Genomic DNA, 21,747 nt, shown 5'->3' with positions numbered 1-21,747 from the left:
TGCCTTATTCTCTCTGCAATACCAAATTATGTGAAGGGATTATCTTTTTTTTCATGCAAAAATCTAATTTAAGTTACTTGGCTCAATTCATTATAAGTAATGTGGGCTACTGAACACCAACATTAACTACAGGCTATAAAGTACATTTTGGAAACCTGCAGGGCTAAAGGTTGAAATGCAGTTTCACTTCTTCAGGACTGCACTCCAAACAAGAACAGAATTTTATTATTTTCCTTCAAACATCAAGTTCTAACCTGCATCTATAAGGCGTAGTTCAGCAAGCTGCCTGCACACCAGTTCCCTGCAAAATCATAAGCTGAATGAGCTGAATGCGCAAAAACTCAACAGAACAAATGTGTAGTTTGTGTGTGCAGCAACCTATGGGTAAAGATGTATGAAAAAAAAAAAGTGTTTGACAAAGTAGACATCACAGGTAAAATATGCAAGTTTTAGGAACGCAAATTTATACATACATTTCTAAGTTGCCAACTAACGTGACTTTAACCTGAGACAGTGTTCCAGACTTAAACAAAAAAGCAACTTTTTTGCAGCCCCCCCTTTTACCTCCATGAACGACAGATAAGGATTATCACTATTTCATAGCAAAATACCTCTCTCTAAAACTGAGCCACACACTGATGAGAGGTTGTATGGTCTGAACATCCTCCCTGTCAGCATTATGGCTCCAACCCCACATAACTTTCCCATCACACAGCAGTTATGAAGGGGACTACAAGTGTTTCCACTATGCCACAAGGCTTTAATTCAAATGTTACCTTCCCCAAGACCCAGTGCAGAAAGAAAGAAGAAACCTCTCTGGATCAAGTATGAAGATGGATATCATGCTAGGCCATTCTTGACTGGCACAGCCACAAGGTGAGGTACGCTGACTAAGGATGTTCCATAGCCAGGAAGTCTAAGGGAATCACTCATCCAGTGTACTCCCCAGGGAGCACTGACTGCAAGTCTGTTGTGAGCCCCGACTTTAATGCAAAGCTTCCCTCAAGGAAGTTAGATGTGGGAACATCATGTGTCCTCAACTGTGGGTGAGTCCCACCCCCAAAAACAACGTAGTGCAATTTGCAGCCTCTATGTACAGTTGCAATACTTGGTATTGCAGCCAGCAAAGGGAATTCAATGAGGAATTAAATTTTCCTTCTTTGCAGTATTCAGAGAATTTAACACAGTAACTAAGGCTTCATTTGCCTGCAGCTCTTCTGGAGAGAAAAAGGGAAAAGAAAAAGGAAAAAAACCGAACAAAAAACCCCACGAATTTACACAAATTAAAATCCTGAAGGACCATTTAAAAGGGAAGCAGTATGCAATTTTAACAGACCCTAAATAGTCTGCTTTATGCATGCTCACTTTATACTGAACCAAGACATTCTTAAAATTTCAAGCAGGGAAACCTGCTCTGGTTACCCTGGTGATAAACTAAAGACAAAAATTGCACATAATTGTTGCTGATGTCACTGCTCCCAACTGTTTCCAAGGTTACAGAGTACCTCAAATAATTGTGATGTTTCATTTCTAGACTGCATTGGAAGCCCATTTTCTGTTCGCAGTAAATTGTTTAGTGCTGGAGGTAATCTATCTAAACCTTATCTAATAAGGCATCATCAGCCTCTCAGCAACCTCTGGTAATGATGTAGATTTATATGTTGAAGATGTAGCTACCTAGTTCTTTACTGAGCTATTTGATTCCCAGATTATCTCAATTATTTTTATCCTAAGAATCTATTTCCATAATAAAGTATATTAATCAATCATATAAAAATATCTGAACACTGAATGTCTTACTGCAAAGGAATATTACATGTGAATTATCTACCTGGAAGGAAGCTGTTCTCTTAGATGTATGGTAGAAAATTGGCTGTTAACTATTTATAACTGACTGATTTTCCCGCCGCCTTCAAACTCATTTTAAATGCAAAGCACAAATATTTTGCTGCGCTGAAAAATTCAGCCATGCTACATCCTCTCCATTGCAACCTCTGGTTTACTGTGCACTGTAGCATGAATCTCCTTAAAAGTCAGTAACCACTATATATAAGGATTACTCTGCTACCCTCATAGTATTACTGCCTCAGGACAATTACAGGTAATGCTGTTAACTACTGTAGTTCTGTCAAGAAATTGGAGCAGTTTTGAAAACACACTAAAACCAATGTATTTTTAGTCTACAATAATAAAAGCAAGACTTTATAGCTTAGCTCTATCCCCTAAATCTAACTAAGCCACATTTCATATCCCCCATTCTGAAACAGACAATGGTTAGATGTCCATCTACCACCTTTCCTCCTGCTGGATGTGCCTTTCATCACTTGACTGCTCTCAGAATGCAGGGCTTGACCTTGTCAGTATGAAATTTTCCACTAGAGCAAAACAAAATGGCACTTACTGTATCTTAGCAGTCTGTTATTACTTATGCAATGGATTTTGAAAAGTAATAATTTACTTTAGAAACTCATTGACTAAAACAGTTTATGTGCATTTAATGCATGAAATGAACTGCATACGGAATCAGTAAAAACATCTGTCAGGCATTTCAGCTTCTACCTAGAGTTCAGAGAAGGTTAGAGTGCAGCACATGAGATGATTCTTTTTTGTTTGCTCAGAAAATGGCTGAGAGCTGAGCACATTTATTTTCATGATTATTCATTTGAGTTTCTCAATGAATTAATTTCAGCTGCATGCATTTTAGCTCTTCTGTGTGTAACTCCCATGAATGTTCTAGCAACAAATGTACTGGCAGGAATGTTTGCTAAAACAGTCTGTTTTAAATAAGCGGTGAAGAATATACATATAAAACAATACCCTTCTATTTGTAATTGCATGTCTTAACAAGAAAGCCAGCTGGAGGAGAAACTTAAAGAATCAAAACCCAGCAACATACTATGCAGGTAAAGTCTTCCCCAAGAACTGAAACAGTAAGTGCTTACAACAGAATATTCAACAACAAGCCACAGAACATTAATTACTTGCTGAAATTACACTATGAATTACAACTGAACAAAGAATGTAACTGCAAAATCAAATTCTATCTGTATACAACTTACAAAAAGGAACAGAAAAACAAAATAAATGAGAAACAGTTATGTAGTGCATATAAGTTACGTGATAACTGAATAGCTAAAGAAAGAGAGGAGGGAAATTGCACCAAGATGACTTAATTTTGGGGCTGATTCTCTACTGTCTGTTAAAGTATTTATAATATTTTACCACTTTCTCAAATACATGAAAATGTCGTAAGATAATGGGGAACAGACCCCATTTTGCTACCATGTGGCTGCTCACTGCATACACTTCAATTTTTAGATCTACTGCCAGACTTAAAAGAGTAGTTATCCATATATATTTGGCATGGTCTTCGACACAAACAGCTCAGATGATGTATTGAAGGTAACACTACTACTAGCCACTCATTACTCAGTTCAACTGTGGCACAAATCTATTTAAGTCTGGTATTCAAACCCTAGGATGCACTTTTACAAGTTCATGTACCTACTAGAACTGAATTAGTAATTAATAACACCTATACATCTTTATAAGGGCAGAGTCCCTGCCCTGGCATGTTTTGGCACTGTTGCAAACCATGAGACAATGTGATAGTAACAACTTTAAAATACCTTGTCCTCATAGCACAAAACTCTTTCCTCATGGAATTAATACATGCTTTGCCAGGTTATATAAACAAAATGCCACGACATTCATGGTCAATACGGAGTCCAGTCCCATTCAACATCATCATTAATGATCTGGATGATGTATCAGAGTGCACTCTCAGCAAGTTTGCTCATGTTCCAACCTGTGAGGAGCAGCTGATACACCAGAGGGCTGTGCAGCTATCCAGAGAAAAGGAATCTGAACAGGCTGGAGAAATGGGCCGACAGGAACCTCATCAAGTTCAGCAAAGGGAAGTGCAAAGTGCTGCACCAGTATAAGCTGGGGGCTGACCAGCTGGAAAGCAGCTTTGCACAAAAGGAACAGGGGATCCTGGCGGACACCAAGGTGAACATGAGCCAGCAATGTGCCCTTGCAGCATAGGCAGCTAATGGTATCCTGGGCTATATTAGGGAGGGTGTTGCCAGCAAGTTGAGGAAGGTGATTCTTCCCCTCTACTCAGCACTGGTGAGGCCACACCTGGAGTACCGTGTCCAGTTCTGCGGAGGAGAGATACCAGAGAGACACAAAGCTATTTGAGACAGTCAGCGAAGGATCACTAAGACTGATTAAGGGACTAGAGCACCTCTCACATGAGGAAAGGCTGAGACAGGTGGGACTGTTTAGCACAGAGAATAGAAAGCTCGGGACGGATATTATCAATACATATAAATATAGGAAGGGAGACTGTAAAGAAGATTGGGCCAGGCTCTTTCCAGAGGTGCCCAGGGACAGAGCAAAAGGCAATGGGCACACACTGAAACACAGGAGGTTCTGCCTAAACATCAGAAAACACTCTTTCACTGTGAGGGTGACCGAGCACTGGCACAGGTTGCCCAGAGAGGTTGTGGAGTTGCGATCCTTGGAGATACTCAAAAGCTGTCTGGACACAGTCCTCAGCAGCCTGCTGCAGGTGACCCAGATTGAACAGAAGGGTTGGACAAGATGACCTCCAAAAGTCCCTTCCAACCTCAACCATTCTGTGGAAGAACAAGATACAAGAACAATACAGCCAAGCGCACATACTTACTGACATTTTCAAAAACACATCAATAGTTCACTTTCTGTGAGATCAGTGATCCTGAACTCTTTGGAAAAATCAAAGACAGAATGGAGATTAAAATTTTAACAGAAATGGAACACAGAAGTGCGTCTTGGAAATTCCACTAGCTACCTAACAACATATTTAGGGACTTATATAATTTTTAAGATCTAGTCATAGTTGATTTGTTCAAGATTACATGAGGAGTCTGCAACCTGCTGAAGAACTACTAATGGTCTTCCCAATCCTTGGTCACAGGTATGTATTATTTTCCACCTACAGATAGACTCTATCTTTTTATGTATTTGCTACTCATATACCAGCCAAGGAGGATCCTGAAGACCTTTTATTTCTGCTCGTTAGATATTTCCACAGTGTACTTAGATGTAACATGTCACCTTATATTTTTAGTATTTGGGATTATTTTCTATAAAAATACAATCACAAAGTAATGAAGGTCCAATGCATCAGACAATAAAATAATGTGTAAAAGTCAAACTATTCCTCAGACAAGTATACATAGCTTTTATGGATATCATGATGCCTATAACCACAGGCAGAATCTGGTCTTTTGAAGTAGTTTAGTCACATTGCTGTAACTGCATTTCACATTCCTATTAAGAAATAAGCAATACTGTTCTCTGAAACTTGTATACCTGCTGTCAAATTATTTATCATAAGACTACATTAAGCATGTTCCTCTAATTAATTTAAACATTTCATTTTAAATAACTACAATTCTATTAATTCTTCTGGCTTTTGTTTCACAAAAGCTATCAACTCTAAGCTTTACTGTCCTATAACACATACTTGTATTTCTTTACTGTTCCATGCAAAAGCAGAGTGTATGCTACATGGTATATACATCAGTATTGTGTCAGTACCAAGGCAGATGGCAAAATAACAAAAAAGTTGGTAAAGCCAGCTGCAGTGTGAAAGGCTATGTTAGAAAACGTTAATATTTAAATGTTACATCCAAAAAATAATGTCCCCACAACAGTTCTTACCTGTTCAGATGGATGAAACTACCTGTAGTACACCAGCTGCTCCACGTGGCATATAACAAAGCAAAGTGAGTGTGCAAATATTTTGGCTCCTCTACCTCATATGACTGGCCCACAGTCACACTATCTATCGAAGCGAAACAGATCTATTCTCTCTCTTGACATGATCATACCTTAAAAATTACAATAACTGAGTACTCTTAAGTAACTACTTCAGAGATCATTACCAACATTAAAGAGGAAGTGTATGCTTGCACAGAAAGTACAAAGATAATTATACTGCCTACCTGCAAACTACTGGGAAGCTTAAGTTGTGATAGGGTAGGAGGTGGAGATAGAGATAGGTTTGGTTCTACTAGAGCCAGGTCAGATCCTGAAGCAGTCAAGCATCACTAAATTCAAACTAACAAGCACTCCCAAGAGCTTTAGGTCTCACCACAGTACAACACAGGTAATGAACTACACCATTCAATAAGTACTCATAAGCTCAACTCCATCCCACTCCTGGCTATTTAACATGAATTAATGAAGCATAACAATTTTTAATGAAATTTCATTTAATTCTCAGTTTTCATGGGTTAGAAAATGGAATAACCATTTCTTATCACCAATCAGTTTTAAATCAGCTGCCTTTTACTCCTTTCAGAAGAGCAACACTTAACCGATACAGACGTGAGAGGAGAATATGGTTCAGTTTCTGTTAGTGTCTGCTGTCAGTGTAACCCAGAAAAATTTCTCTTTATTTACCACCTCCCTGTAAACAAGATTGTAAAGGGACAGATCCTGAAACACAGGATCTTTGCACCATGATCCAAAATCCTCACTTTACACTGTGTGTATATACACACACCCTTTCCAGACTACGAGGTACAATCTTTATCTCCTCTTTACCACGCTACATTTCATAGCCATTACTATTCTTTTTAAAATTTCAAATCACTGCTACCTTAAGAGATTGTACTGATATGATGTAACATTTCTCACAAGATAACATCGTTTGAAGACTTTATGGACCTATTTTACTTTAAAAATCTTAGGTGTAATGGTATTTGAGAATCTTTTACTTTGTAATATTTTGGCAAAACAGACACACCTAAGTAGTGGCAGCAGATGGAAGAGGTTAAAAGTATCAACTCCCAAATTACCAATTTTGCTAGGCCACCTTCCCTTCATAATTTAGACCCTTCTGTTGGAGATTTGAAAATATATTCTAGACAGATGACATGTTAACAGAATCATTTCATGGTTCAGTGTCTTCGCAGTATGATTTATCTCCATCTCTAGGCACTGGAAGTCCCTTTTCAGGAGATTTATGAGTTAGATCCAAGAATTCATTTTGACGAGGGAGAATGTGTGCATCATTGCAAAACAGAACATTAACATTTGCTCTAAGATAATGCTTCCATATCATTTAAGAATGAGTCACATGCATGTGGTATCACAACTGTTTCCAAGACAGTGCACATTCATATAATAAAATGTTTATGAATGAAAGACTTTATTAAAATTTGCATTAGTCCATGAACTTGTATCCCCTTCTCTTCCAAATCTACATAATACATACAGAAATAAGGTCCAGAAGGCTAGTTTCTAATAAAACATTGGACTTCAAATTTAAACTGGCATTTTCTTCTTCACTCCACCTTTGCTATCAGATACTTCCTGCAGACACTACATTTTCTGTAGGACAAGAAAAGTGGTTAACCACTGGAAGATACTTAAGCATCTGGCCCACAGCTCAGCCCATATTATCAAAAGCTCTAAGTTAATACTTACACACCTTAAAAAACACAGTGTTTTCAAAAGTGCTCAGCATCCAGCATCTCCTGCTGTGAAACACGGGTCAGGTTTTCAGGGGAGTGCAGCACAGTGGGATCGCCTATTTTTCATGCCCAACTTGAGACACTTGGTGAATTCTGAGGGTTCATCTGCCCTCTAGAATTCAGTGATTTTGTTGAGATAAATTTAATCTCTAATCACATTTTATGTTGCTCAATGAAAGGAAACCTTTTTGCCGTTCTGTTCAAACAAGAGACTTGTGACAGCTGCAAGACAGAGTTCTAGATGTGAGAAAGAGTATAAGTGTGTCTGATTCAGGACAAGGATCAACAACATCAGTTCACCAGTGCACGTATGACACCCACTTCACACTGCAGGCAGTCTGTAGCTACAGTTTAAAACAGACTAAAAATGGAGGGCAGGGAGCAACACAGCTGTTTGCAGTCTCTCAACTGATGCTACTTATCTAACAGATGCATTTATGGTCTTTTCACTAGCATCTTCATAATAAAACCCTTACCCTGAACAAGATGGGGGAAGAGAACTGCAAATAAGAAAGGGTAAGTCTTGTTCTTTATTTAGAAAGCCACAGCATCAGACAAGACAGTTGCTGCTCATGTTGAGAAGATGGAGGAGAAAAAGCGAGAGACAGAGAGATGTGATTGAGACCTTATTATCTACAATGTCCTGTTAAGAACTATCTTCAAACAAAACACTTTCAGCAGACAGGATACTGATCAGAGACAAAAGTATTTGAATCTTTTTCCAGCAATGCTGAAAGGATAGAGATGTGAAAATAAAACAGTTACAAAAATACAGAGCTAGAAACCTCAGAGCACTAATGGAGAATGTAAAAATCAAACACCCTAGTGCCATCAGAACTTTGCATATAATGAACTTCTACCTTACAGACCAGCCTCCAGTCTTATTTGACAGCTCACAGGGCCATCACTACAAGTTCTGTCATTTCTATATAAATACTAGCCTGCACAGAGAAGTATGACTGGGAAAATCATAATTTCAAGTGTCTTCCAATGAGATATATACCTAGGATGGGATAGAGAGAATGTTCATGGCAACTGTAAAGTTTTTTTGTGGATATGTTATTTTTCATTAATGTCCTTCAAAGAGGGGAATGTAAAATATTTCCAATAGAAATTATTAAGATAGATCTGGATTTTAATGGGCATAAAGGGCCTCCTCTTCCAGCAATGCCATATGACCCAAATATATTGAGAGTCTTATGATATATCCACAGACGTGCTTTTTTGCAGACCTCTGAGCCATTCAACCTGGAGCTTAATGCATCCCTGGTTCAAGTTACATAATTCAGATGTGGACCTGTGTTAGTTGGAGGTGGTAAGTTTAACAGAATCTTAAGTTTGAGAATAAAGCTTTCATTCCCCCAGAGAGTTTTGTGCGTACTGAAATTTTGACCAAGTTTTAATATTCAGCAAAACATGCTGAATATTTAATTTTCTAAAGCAGTGTCACTCTGACCTTCCCTTCCACGATTATAACTGCTGTATAGAAGGTATAGAGAAGTGTCATTTCTTACCTACTGGAAGAACTTTTACACTTTCTAACTAGTACCATCTGAATTTAATACCTTAGTTGCTTCTTGTTTAGAGAACACAAACAGTGTAGGGTGTTTGGCTACTGTTAGCTTTTCCCATTTTCCTGCTTAAATTAGCACATGAAAACAGTAAAAGCCTAATCCTTGACTTGAGTTCTACAAAGAAGACATGCTCAAAGATCTTGGGGGTATGTAACTGCCTTGACTGTTAGTACAAAATCATTATTCAATGGTTGATTCAAACCCTAAAGTCAAAGTAAAGACTCACAGTTTTCAATTATATTCATTTAAGGCTAAGGCCTAGCTCCACAGCTCACTAAGTTGAAACTCAACGCCAAGGCTAACTGCACAATTACTGGCTGTCTCCAGAAAAGCATCAACAAATAAACTAACATAGAAACTGAACTACTTCATTCCCTTCTAGAGAATCGAAGAATTCTGTGGGAACACACACACACACACACACAGACAGATTTCTGTATCTAGCTTTGGCAATTTCACCATTACAAACATTTTTAAGTGCATTCGTGAGAACAGATTATTCAGTGCTTGATAACAAAACTTGAAAACTATCGCAAAGTTTTCTGCTAATGTAAAGAAATCAGCAGCACACAAAACCAGACCAGTCTAGCACACAGAAGACAGTATAAATAGAAAGATATGGATCAATTGTAGTCAAGAATGCAAGGGAACAAGGAAATAATTCCTGATATCTCTTTGCCTGAGTGATGTCCAAGTGTCTTTTAGGGTGAATAGCAATTTCACCTCTTCTTCTCCAAACTTAAGTCAAATCAGCCCAATCAACAAAAATTATCCTGGGAGAACACATACAGAAATCAGATATACACAGTAAATCAATAGCCCATTACATTTTTTGCTTATTACTCACAGTAGCTCTCTTAAAAACAAAAACACACACCAAAAAAAACCCAAAACCAAACCCCACAAAGTTCCAGATAGAACGGAGCTTAGCTGTAGGGTACCACAGTCACACCACAACTGTGTAATGCTTTGGTGACATTTGGTATTAGTGCATTTAGTACATTTAACAATAGATGAAACGTGATTTACCAGTTTCACATCAAGCCACAAGAAGCCACAGCTGAAAGAGGAGCTGTTATTAACAAATTAAATTATGTATGTCTCTGTCAGAAATTGAAGTATGGGAACATACACAAAGCTAGAGTTATATAAGGTTATATTGCTTCCCAACCCAGGTCTTGAAACTACCTCCAGAATCCCAGAATTAGAAGTGTGTACCTTAGTATTCAGCTCCATTGTACTCCAATATTAATGTGGTTTGAATGACAAATCACAGTTGTGAGATAACTTTGGAAACCACTAACCTCCTGCTAGTGGCCATTTTCCAGGTGAAAACAAAACCTAGCTGAACAAGTTCTTTCTCATCATATCCCTCATGAGCAGTAAGCTCCAAACTTCACTTGAGAGCAGTGCTGTCACCATCCGTGAACTGAGGCCATCAGCTGAGTGAGCCCTTTCTCCATCTCACCAGATGTGCAGAATTATGTCTTAATTTAAACGATGGGTGGAGCAGAGCCAGCTGCAGGGAAAGCTCAGGCAGGCAGCCTCCTACAGAAAGCAGGAGGTGGCAGGCGCAATTGGTTACCAACCCTCAGCTGAGACAAGAATTTGAGCTGGGTGAATACGCTGCCTCTCATTCACCCCACACTAACCTAAGCTGTTTGTAGGTAACAGCAGAGGAATTTTAAGATGTGAAGATCCCTGTGCGCAGCACAAACGCCTCTGGAGATGTGACAAGTGCTAGTCTCAGTTAAGAGACTTGCTGAGTCCAGAGTCTAACTGTAGTCTACTGAGCCAAAAACTAGGTCTGAGAGCTTTGGTTCAAATGCACAATGGATGCAGAGAAAGTCTTGGGCTAGAAACTGAAAAGCAGTAATGAAAAATAAAAATAAAAAAAAAAAAAAAGAAAAAGAAACAGCAGGGTTCCTTTTCTTTTGATTGGATCTTACAATGACATTAAGTCATGTGGAGAGGGGAAATGGATTGACTGTAACCTTCCTCTTCTTGTAAGGCAGCTAAGGGTTACCAAATAAAGTTATCAAGTGGCATACAAAAGGAGAGAGTTCTTCCAAAAAAATACAGCTATCCATAGCTTCTATAGTTTTCTGTAGACAGAAATCAAAGCCTCTACATGCCCTATTGTAAGTATCTTCTTATTGCTTGTTGTTACTTTGGTATGACTCCTGTCCTTTTAAACCATTTTGAGCATTGATAAAATTTATAGATATTGCTCTAGTAATTTGAAGCCTCCCTTGCTGCTAATTGCCAGGACCTGTTTTACACTTGTGCAAAGGCAACAAGATGAACCACTGCTTCAGTATGAGTAATTTTGGAAAGAGTGGTGGCAGTTCATGTCTGAGCTGGGTAGAAGGAGATAACTGTATGACGCAGAACCCAGCAGAACTGCATCTGCATATAAATAGACTTAATCAGAAATGCAAATTGCAATCAGAAGAAATTTTAAAAGCCTACGATAACTGCACAGATAACAAAAGGTCAAACACTTGTATTGCTGAAGGTTTTAAACTGTTATCAGTGAGTGGCGATTCTTTCTTTATGAGCAAAATGTGAAAGAGACAAGTTATGTCAGTCTAACCAAAGAAGGAAAAATTCTTTCTATATTTGTTCTATTATTACAGCTATTCTGTTTTTCAACTCTATTTCACACTGTCAGTCTCAACTTATTCAGGAAGACTCAGCAAAATGAAAACAAAATGAAACCAGAAATAGTATGAAATAATACAACTAATTTATATGACTATACATAGAGGGAATTTCTATCCCTTTTTCATGTCCATGTATGACACTCCAAATCTTCACATTTTAACATCCTTGGGTAAATGAAAAAATAAATTATGAATACAGTTTGCTGAAACTGCCACACTACCTCATAGCAGTCAAAACTGTATTGTTTTCTTCCACAATAAAACAAGCCCAAGACTCTAAGGGAATAACATTTTAAAATGTTATTCAACAGTTACAAATGTTGGATTCTTCCACTTTTGAAACAAACATTTTCATCAATAGTAGCTAAGAAAAGTACTTTTGAAGGAAGGTACCTTGATATTATGTCTTTATGTTCTAAGATAAGAATAAAATAAATACATAAGTCTATCATTTCAAAGTGTTCTAAATATAAATTATCATAGAAGTCAGGCTGAAAAAAAAAAGTCTTTAACATTACAGCTTTTTAATGTCTTTTCCTATGAGAGATTCTTAGGATTTGAAGCACAAATATTTACCAAGTATTTCTTTCTCCTTTGACTAGATCGCCTTTGAGTAAACTAGTGAGTGAAGAGAGCCATCTAGTGCCATACCTTGGAATTTTAAAAAGGGTTTTCACCGGATGCATGTCAAATAAAGGAGGGTCTCCATCCCCCAGTTCAATAGCTGTTATTCCCAAGGACCATACGTCACATCGAGCATCATATGAGTAGTCATACTGTTGTTCACAAGCAATGACCTATCAGAAAAAAGAAAAGAAAACAATGCTTTAAGGTAAAGCACAATTCATGTCATCTTAATGTGACATGAAAGTATTTTTTGAGTCATGTCTAAAATCACATGCAGCTTGCAAATCCATATTTTTGCCTGTATATCCCAGTTAAGAAAAACCCTACAAAAATGTAACAGTAAATTAGAACTTCTCTTAGATTTGTTTTCTTTAAAAGCAATCTCTCTCTTTTTTTAAATACATGGAATGCTTCAAATATTTATACAAAGAATATCATCCTACTAAATTCTGTTTTTGAAAGGATTTCTTACAGAAACCTATTACAATAGCAGAGAACCCTATTGATGTTATTCTTATTAACTTCTATGACTATTCATGAGGATAGACTGATTTGCACAGCTGGTTTTTAGATAAGAATATTCCATCAGTCGTTTCTGCCAATTTATTTTTCTTTTAGTTTGTGTCTACTAGATTTGAGTAGTTTAAAAAAAAAAAATCTTAGTTAACATACCATGTACCTTGCCTCAGAAAAACTAAAGTTAACAGGAACCTCTCCTAGGACATGACAGCTGTTTTACACCACAAACTTCATGCATGCTTCCTAGCTAACCCACTGTTTGCATTCTAATCATAAGCTATTCATTCAAGCTGGAAACAATTCTGCATCTAAACATGAGATTCAAACTAAAGTTTAAATTTAGTCCTTATCTTTGCAAAGGAATGAGGCAAAAATTGCAGCTTCACTGCCATTCATTCTATCATGATTTGGAACACTGTCTCAAGTTTTTCTTCCCAAATCTCATCAGTTAGACCAACTGCTTTGAAAAACTGTCAGATCCCCACATAGTGCTAGTATTGGCTTCCATTACTTTTCTCACAGTTTGAAATATTGTTACTAACTTGTACTTAAGATAAATGGAACTTCTAACAGCATGCACTAGAGTGGCTGCATCTATGTTCTAGAAGAGTTTTATGTGTTGGTTTTTTTTTTTTTTACTTCTGTGTTACTTCTGAGTTCTTGTGCTAGGGCTTCAATGTGGGAAAATACTTTGCAGAGATACCAAGATGCAAGTCAACACCCAGGCAGCTGCTGGCAGAGCACCACTCACAGCCTGCTACAAGAAAACCTTTCCTGAAGAAGTTGCTGACTCCAGCTTAACCTCTTGGTTACTTTCTCCATACGCTGCACCTAACAGAGGCATTCCAGCCTCTGGTAGAGCTTCTATCCAACAGGCCCATAGGACCTGTCCATCTTTTACTCTGGGGCTCATGACTCCATCATACAGCACTCATTTATTTTGTCAGAAGTCAGGGGTGTTGAACATACTAGTTAAAATAATACCAAAATGTTGTTGGTTTGAGTTCTTTCAGCCATAAAGTTGGACATTAGTTAATTCCTTTATACTAATAGTTCAGTTCTTTTCCTACAGTCAGTCCAGAAAAATTCCTTTCCTGAGTTTTCTATCAATGTTTTGATAAGTGTTGAGATCTCACTCTTCCTTGTCGATTTTTCCAGGTTAGCATGCCAAAGAAATCTCTTTTCATACCCTACTGACAGTGGTGTTTCCCCTTTATTGCTGTAATGGCAAAGAATCTTCTGATAGAGTATTAGACTAGTGTTTCTCAACTATTGTCTGAGGAACACTGGTGATCTGCAAGACATGATAAAGTGGTCAGCAAAGTGCGTGCAAACCATCTGAGAAAAACATACATACATCACATCAACTATCAAATTAACAGAATAGGGAAAAATGAAAATAAGCACTACAAAAGAGGGTTCAGGGATTATTTTCTTCAACTTGAAGAGGCAGAGTTTTGTTAGCTAATGTAGTGTTTTTCAAATTTGTCACACAAGGATCATTTTCCCATCTCCCTTCTCTTCAACAGAATGTCTTAAGTGAAAGCTCTGAAATATCTCTTAGTTCTTCAAAGAGTTCATTGTAGCCTTGATCTCATCCCAGAGATCCCTCTATCACTTGAAAAGGATGAGTTTTACTGTGCACTAGATAGATTCTATGCAACTCAAGCAGAGCGCTTTAAACCACAACCCTTATTTCATAGGCCTATATGATAATTTCATTCCCTTATATCATGCCTTAGAGAGAAGGAAAGAAATCAAATTTGATATAAAAACTTGTACGAAAGTCAGTGTGGAGATCCATCACAGCTACTTAAATAAGATATTCTAAAGAGGCCATACTTGGTGTTGTCTGGAGTTTCCTTGATTGCAGTTTTGCTCAGACATTGGAAGGGAAGCTTGTATTTCTTGATTATTTTTGGTTCTTTATACAGTTCCCCAAATCACCTGTATACTCAAGGACACTTCCTCAAAAAAAAAAAATCATGCAAGTCAGTTTCCAAGGCCATGACTCAGAAGTTGCAAGTAGCTTATCCATATGTGACTAATTAAATTCACTGTGTTCTCTTTCCTTTTTTAACACATGAAAAGTATTTATCTGCTTGGTTAAAAAGCTGCTAGAGCCCATCTCCTGGATATGACTACCTCAGAATTGGGCTGGTTCTCATCAGTGTACCGAGTCCTTTGCAAATACTTGTCTGTTCTCAAACTTCACGACACAGAGGAATATATTTTCATTTTCAGGGGAAGGAAAAGAAGGACCCACTCAAAGTCACACTGTACTTCATCAGCGGTGACACAAACATAGCTGGTCTCTCACATTCAAAAGACACCACCACTTTTTCCTCTATAAGCACGTCACAATTGCTTCTAACTACAGGCCAATGGCAAAATTTCTTATGTATCTCAGTCTTAGAAAGTTTAACAAGCTACACTAAAAGTAATATGAGCATCAGAGGGCTTTGCACTCATAATGGATGGGGAAAAGAAAGTATACTGCAACTGCTGTTTTAAAAAAGAAAAAAAGCCTTTGAGCTTTTCTGAGCTTTACAATGTATTACCTATCAAACCAAGTGAAAGGAATGTAATGCATCTTTGTATGTCTTGTGCTCCACAGCTAACAGCTACACCTCCAGTAAATATGGTACATGGCAGTAAAATGGCATTATGGCAAAATACTGGCACTCTAACCAAGGGGAATTAAACACTATCAGATTCTCCTCTATTCATATATCAATGATTCTTTTAGAATCCGCATTCTTAATCTGCATTCTGTTTGTTTACAAAAATTCAGCCAGCGGACCATGCAACACGGTATGTTTTAGGCAGTTAGCTTGCCTATAGTGAGATCAGCCCCATAGAAAACATACAAAGTGAACTGCTCTTCTGACAGCAAGTATGCATCACATATATGAATTTAATGATCACTTTGGTTATCCAGAAATAAGTTTTCAATTTCTGTGGGATTTATTATTACAATCTTACAACTTATGCACCACTTAGAGAAACACAAATGCCACTAATTTTAATTTTTAAAGCAAGAATCAAATTTTACAGCTTTTTTCCTTGATGAAAGGTGCACATTGGCAGTTTGCTTTATGTGTTGGCTAACATAAAACACTCTACCTTGAAATCTGAAGAAGAAAGGGTTATCTCAGTCATAGTTTACAAGCTAAGTCCTTGGGAATGCCCCAGTCCTGTTGTGCCTTGAAAACTATTGCAACTCCCTGCAGAGCAAAAAATTTCTAAAAAGCCAAATACAAAAAGGAAGAATGCCATAGACTTATCTGTTACTATGTTCCTGTCTCTATCGGGAACTCTGAGATATCTTTTTTTTTGAAACATCTGTCCTTTTCCTTTGGAGTTCTGGAGCTAAGAATGTCTCTCCGCACTGCTGATGCCTGCTCTGCTCAGTGAGGCATCAAGACAGAGACCCCAGAAGAAGTGATCTGAAACTGAAGAAAATGCTATTTCCTTTCTCCACCTTGTGCAAAGACTTCATCACATCTGTACATATTTTATATCCAGCAAAATTCCCCCCTGCTTGTACAAGGAAAAAAGAAGAAATAGTTTGCTTTGCTGCAAACACTATGTTCATGCCAAAGCTTCAGGGAGTGGTGTAGTTCATCTTGAGATTTGCCAGTAAACACCACGGGAATAAGCACCAAGTCTTTCACTTCGGCATGGGCTGGTTACATGCACACAGTGGCCCAGGTTGCTAAGGAGACAGACTGTCACCTTTTGTATTAGTTGTAATTTCATGATGATTTCACACCCAGCCATGCTGCCTTAAGATGGAAAACACCTAAACACCACACTGAGAAACAGACAATGTGATGGTAGTTGTCAACGCTAATTGTGCTGCAGGTCACACTGGGACAGGGTGAGGTAGAGGGGAATTCACTGATCTGGCAAAGATAGCACATAAATCAGTCACACTAACTGGAGGAAATTTAGATAAGCCAATCATTAAGCATTCTGTGTGATTTATCACTTCTACAGAAACACAAAACTTCAGAGATACACAAGATGATTCACACCCTGACAAGAAGACTTTATATTCAAGGATATAATTCTACTTGTTCTGAAATGAATGCAAAGATTTATTCTCACTTCAGCAAGACCATAAGTAGATCACAGGAGGATTTAAAAAGAGGTAAAACAGGCAATACAGAGAACTAGTTGTTATTTGTACAGTGGTCAGATTGGCTTCTGGGCAGAGAGGATGCTATGCATATGTTTAGCTGAAGCAAAACACATCAAACCCTTTTAAGCTTACCCCTAATTATTCCAAGTGAACTTACTTTCATTTTGCCTCAGTATAGACAGTGCACATACAAACTATAGCTGCAAGCATACACAATACTGATAACAGCAGTACAGATGTGCTACCTGGAGATGATTGCTACACAATTAGTGCTGGTGACCCACTCGCAGAAAGGAATCTGGAGTTAGAAAGGTTGATGCTCCTGAAGAAAGGCAGTGCTGTACTCAGCTGACGTAGCTAACTAAGCAGCTTATGAGGTGTGTGAGCACAATGCTGAAAAGCACTGCGTATGTAAAATGAATGTGGCACAAAATTGTTACCCTTGCTGCAAGGAGAACAAAATCGCTAGCTATGCAAGTCAAACGAAATAAACCAACTGAAGTTCTGTGCTCCACATGACACTATGTAACCCAACTTAATTTATCTATTTAGGAACTATAATAAATATTAAATATTCTTCTAAGTCCCACACACTGAAAAAAAAGAAGTCTTTCAGATAGCGTTTAGCAGCACTGGGGATACTGAATTATCCAGACCAAAGTGATACCTATCTATCTCTATCCCTCCCTCGCTTCCTCTTTCCCTCCCTCCCCTCAAGCACATTCATAATTTAAAAATTTAAAAATTTAAAATTTAAAAAAGGGCAAATTTGTGATTGAAATTCATTCCATATTCCCCCATTTTCTTATTTGGATTTCAGTTTGATATATATTATCATCATACAAATTTTTCCATGGTGTATCAGAAAATGATTGATTATGCTGTTAGAATTGCTATAAAAATAAAAAGTAATGAATATTTTATATAATTCTTATGAGTAATTATCACAATTAATGTTGATACATTGAAAACTAATTACATGTCAAGTAGTCAATTGTGTTTTAATAGCTGTGAGTAATCAATTTTTATTTTTAACTCACCCAAGTGAAATATTCCTGAGACCATTAGACTGCTCTGGCAGCAGGCTACATTTGTAGGGAAACTTAATGCCTTTTATTAGCCCAAGTGATACAGTGAGATAAAACAGATTAAGTTTTCGAGCACACAAACATATTTTGCTCTACACCATGAGACCATCATGGCTTCTAATACTAACACTACTAATACTGATGTCATTGACACATTTTGTTTCTGACCCACAGATTTACTCCTGAGCAGTAAGGAAATACACTACACACCTCACATAGATTTGTAAATGGTGTTTCACAAAGCAACTGAAAACTCAGAGGCAACTCCAGCCTCATAAGTAAACACATTTCATGCAGAAATCTCAGTGCAGGGCAGTGTCATACTGAAATGATTTTTCTCCACTGGTTTTGGGTTTTTGTTTTGTTTTGTTTCTTAAATCTTTAAACATCACACATGAAAGTTTTACAACACCTCCATAGTGTCTAGGTTAGAACAAAACAGAAGTATCTGCAACCCCTCCACATCCCTTCACAAGATTATGGTCATGTTATCAAGGTTACCTGAAGGTCCCTCCAGCTGCCACATCCTGTTCCAACACCCTCCTGCCATGCTAACCCATGAGGAGGTCAGCTCTCCCAGAGGCAGAGGAGGTAATGTGTTCTGCCAGACCCCAAGCTGCAGGGAGAGCTCACTGGTGCTGTCCTGCTGCACTCTCTGCCCCTCTTGTGTGCCATCCCCTTTAAAGAAACCTCTGTATTCCAATTCGGGTTTCTGAATTCCGCTGCTTTCCTTCTGGCCTTTAAGGAACTTCAGCGTAACTCCCTACTACCGCAGCTTGTTAAAGCCTGCGTTTGAGCGCCACAGAAAATTAAGAAAATGGGGAGAAAAAAAACCAAACAGGGCAGAAACTGCCATTAGTTTTATTTCTTTATTCAATTTCTGTGTTCCCAAAAAGGTAACTTTGTTTAAATCATGCCAGTCAACTCTCAAAAGGTGGTGTCTCACAGTCGCAGGCATTTTAGTCATATGCAGCCATTTAGAGACCTAATTCTATCCCACATTCTGCCACCGACCTGCTGTAAGTCCTTAAGCAAGTAATTTCACTTCTATGTCCTTCAGTTCTTCCACAGTGTTGCCCTATCTATTTAGAGCAATGTTCCCACTCTTCACCCCCTTGCCTCTCCGCACGTACACCCTAGTAGCTCCCCTCTGGCATGCCCATACCTATTTACCACATGTACCACAGGACTGCACTCAAACCCAGTGCTGCATTTCAAAACAAGAACTAATATTCCCTAAAAATAATTTCTAACACATCACAGTGTCCCACTACTTTAACCTCCTGAAAGCAGGGATGTCATTTCAAACTGTGTGCCAGGTAAGCAATTCCTTTACACCGAAGCCTTAATATACTATCATAAATACAGTAATGCTAAACAACAAGCAATTGTTCAAATCACAATATAACAAAAATGTATGTTATGAATTATTTAATGTTACCATTCTTTATCTTTACCATTTATTGCATTTATTATTTTTACCCACTAAATGTGTGGAATTTTCAAGTGTTTCACTATTAATAGTTATTTATCTGATGCCAGATAAACACAAATTCTGTAAAAGCAGCATAAGTTTTCTCCATTGCCATCTGTGATGTTTCGTCCTAAGGACAATTAGTTATTTTTTTGTAAATTATGTTTTCAATCTTATCTCATTTACTGTAATTCATGAGATCAAAAAAACCCTGTAGTAAGAGCTAATTCAGTAATCTATTTTATCATCAGCTGTAAGAAAATAGTTATTACATCTTCATGGAAGAAGTTATAAGGAAATATTTTCAAATTTTTCGTTATTAGAGAAGATACATAGTTCCTTATGCTTCTTTATCACAAAATATGCATACTGTTTCACTGTACAACTGTTTTCAAATAGCTTTCAGGCAGAAAAATAAGTGTATATACACTCTTGAAACCTATATCCTATTTATACTAAGCAGTAGATTTCTACAGTTCATTATAAATCAGCATTTACAAAATTCCATGCTTAGCTGGCATTTAAAAGTGTAGTGAAAATGTGCATATCAGAAGAGCTAATTTTAGCTAATAAGGAATTAAAGTGAAGAGACCTAGAGCTATTAACAGGATGCTGACCTTGAGTCTCATGACGTAAGGAAAGGGCTGGCAAATAAGCTAGGTTGAAGTGTGATAAAATGAAAATATATTCAATAGTTTCAGGGGAATGTATCACCGTACTTGTTTAGAGTTAATTAAAAACCTAAGCCCAGGTTAGTGATGGGGTTATCTTTTGTATGCTGATTTTCAACTCAGTATTTAACAACACATGAAATGTATTTACTATTAAATTGAATTTTTGTAAATTTTTCATGTCTCCTACAATAGAGAGGTAAATAAGAGAAATCAGCCCTAATCTACCAAAAGGAAGACTTTTTTTGACCAAATTCTGAATATAGGCCTTACTGTAATGAATATTGACTTCAGTGGAAAAGCTGCTCTTAGTTTTTGCAAATTTCAATTTTTCGCTTTATATATTTTTCAACTACACTAATGTAAATGACTTTTTGGGGTGCTTTTTTTTACCAGTTTGGTTGATTTTTCTTTAGATTATGCAGAGACACAGCTTTGTACTGGAACAATGCAAATATTATTAATTGTTTCAGGATTAGATTTATGGCACAGATTTAAAGTTAAAAAAATACAAAGGAACATTGGAAAGGCAATTTAAACTAGTCACCTATTGTTCTAACACTTCAGAAATTTATTCTGATGCTCAGATGTACTGAATTTTATCCCAGGAAATATGCCTTGATTCAGCAGGGGGAAAGAAAAAACTGTTGTCTCTGGGGCAGTCTTACTGATCATTACCGCATCTTGGCAGGATGGTATCAAATATCCCAAATATGGAGTTCACACAACTTTAAATACTGTGACATCTGAAATCAATAGCAAAACAGAGCCAAGATTTTACTTCTGGTTAACTCATTATTACAGAACTCATATGATATTTTTACCAATGTCTCAGCCTTTCCTGCTGACGTGTGTCATGTTTCAACACATAATTCTTCAAAGGATCAATTATGTTTTAATTATGTTCCTTTTAAAACACAAGTATGCATGCACCATTGTAATTTTTTAGCAGTTACCAGTAAAATACAACATCACACTCCCTGTGGGTTTAAACTGCCTTCAGCATCTCTCCAGTTCTTTCTGACGTCAAGTATCTTTTTCTTTTTTTACTTCTGTTCTTAAAACTAGATTTGGGGCAAAGAAAACATGTACAGATTCTAACTGAGCTTGTTTCAAGAGTCAAGTTTCAAGCTAGATGATGATCATATAATTATATTTGGGAAAAAGGAAAACTACAATTCTTTTTGAACTAGATTTTGTTCAGTTCTGCACTGGAGGTTGGAAGGTTTACAACTAGAGATTTAAAGGCAGTTCCGTTCAAAAGTTTCAAATCTGATTCCTCCTGCTAGCATTCAACACAATTTATTTCAGCATAATAGAAGAAGATTTTAGGTAACTTAAGTGTTTGGCAACCAGCAGCTTTAAACATCCACTGTACTTAAACTATCTTGCCTTATTTATCTTTTTTTTGGCATGCCTGTATTCAGTGTTCCAGTTTCTGCATGTCTA

The 21,747-nt window shown here is 37.4% G+C and overlaps 1 protein-coding gene across 1 annotated transcript in view; it reads right to left on the bottom strand.

Annotated features, from left to right (window-relative positions):
• The window catches only part of MYO3B (myosin IIIB), a gene marked incomplete at its 3' end in the record, with an annotated part of 198,739 nt that overhangs the window by 140,889 nt on the left and 36,103 nt on the right, over nt 1-21,747 (bottom strand). Inside the window, 1 exon segment of the mRNA XM_082001656.1 lies at nt 12,424-12,569. Coding sequence (XP_081857782.1) covers nt 12,424-12,569 — 146 coding nt within the window.

The sequence above is a fragment of the Phaethon aethereus genome (genome assembly GCF_964289735.1).
Source record: "Phaethon aethereus genome assembly, chromosome: 6".
Classification (NCBI taxonomy): Eukaryota; Metazoa; Chordata; class Aves; order Phaethontiformes; family Phaethontidae; genus Phaethon; species Phaethon aethereus.
Note: the sequence above shows the minus strand (reverse complement) of the source record. Positions and strands in the feature narration are given on the sequence as shown.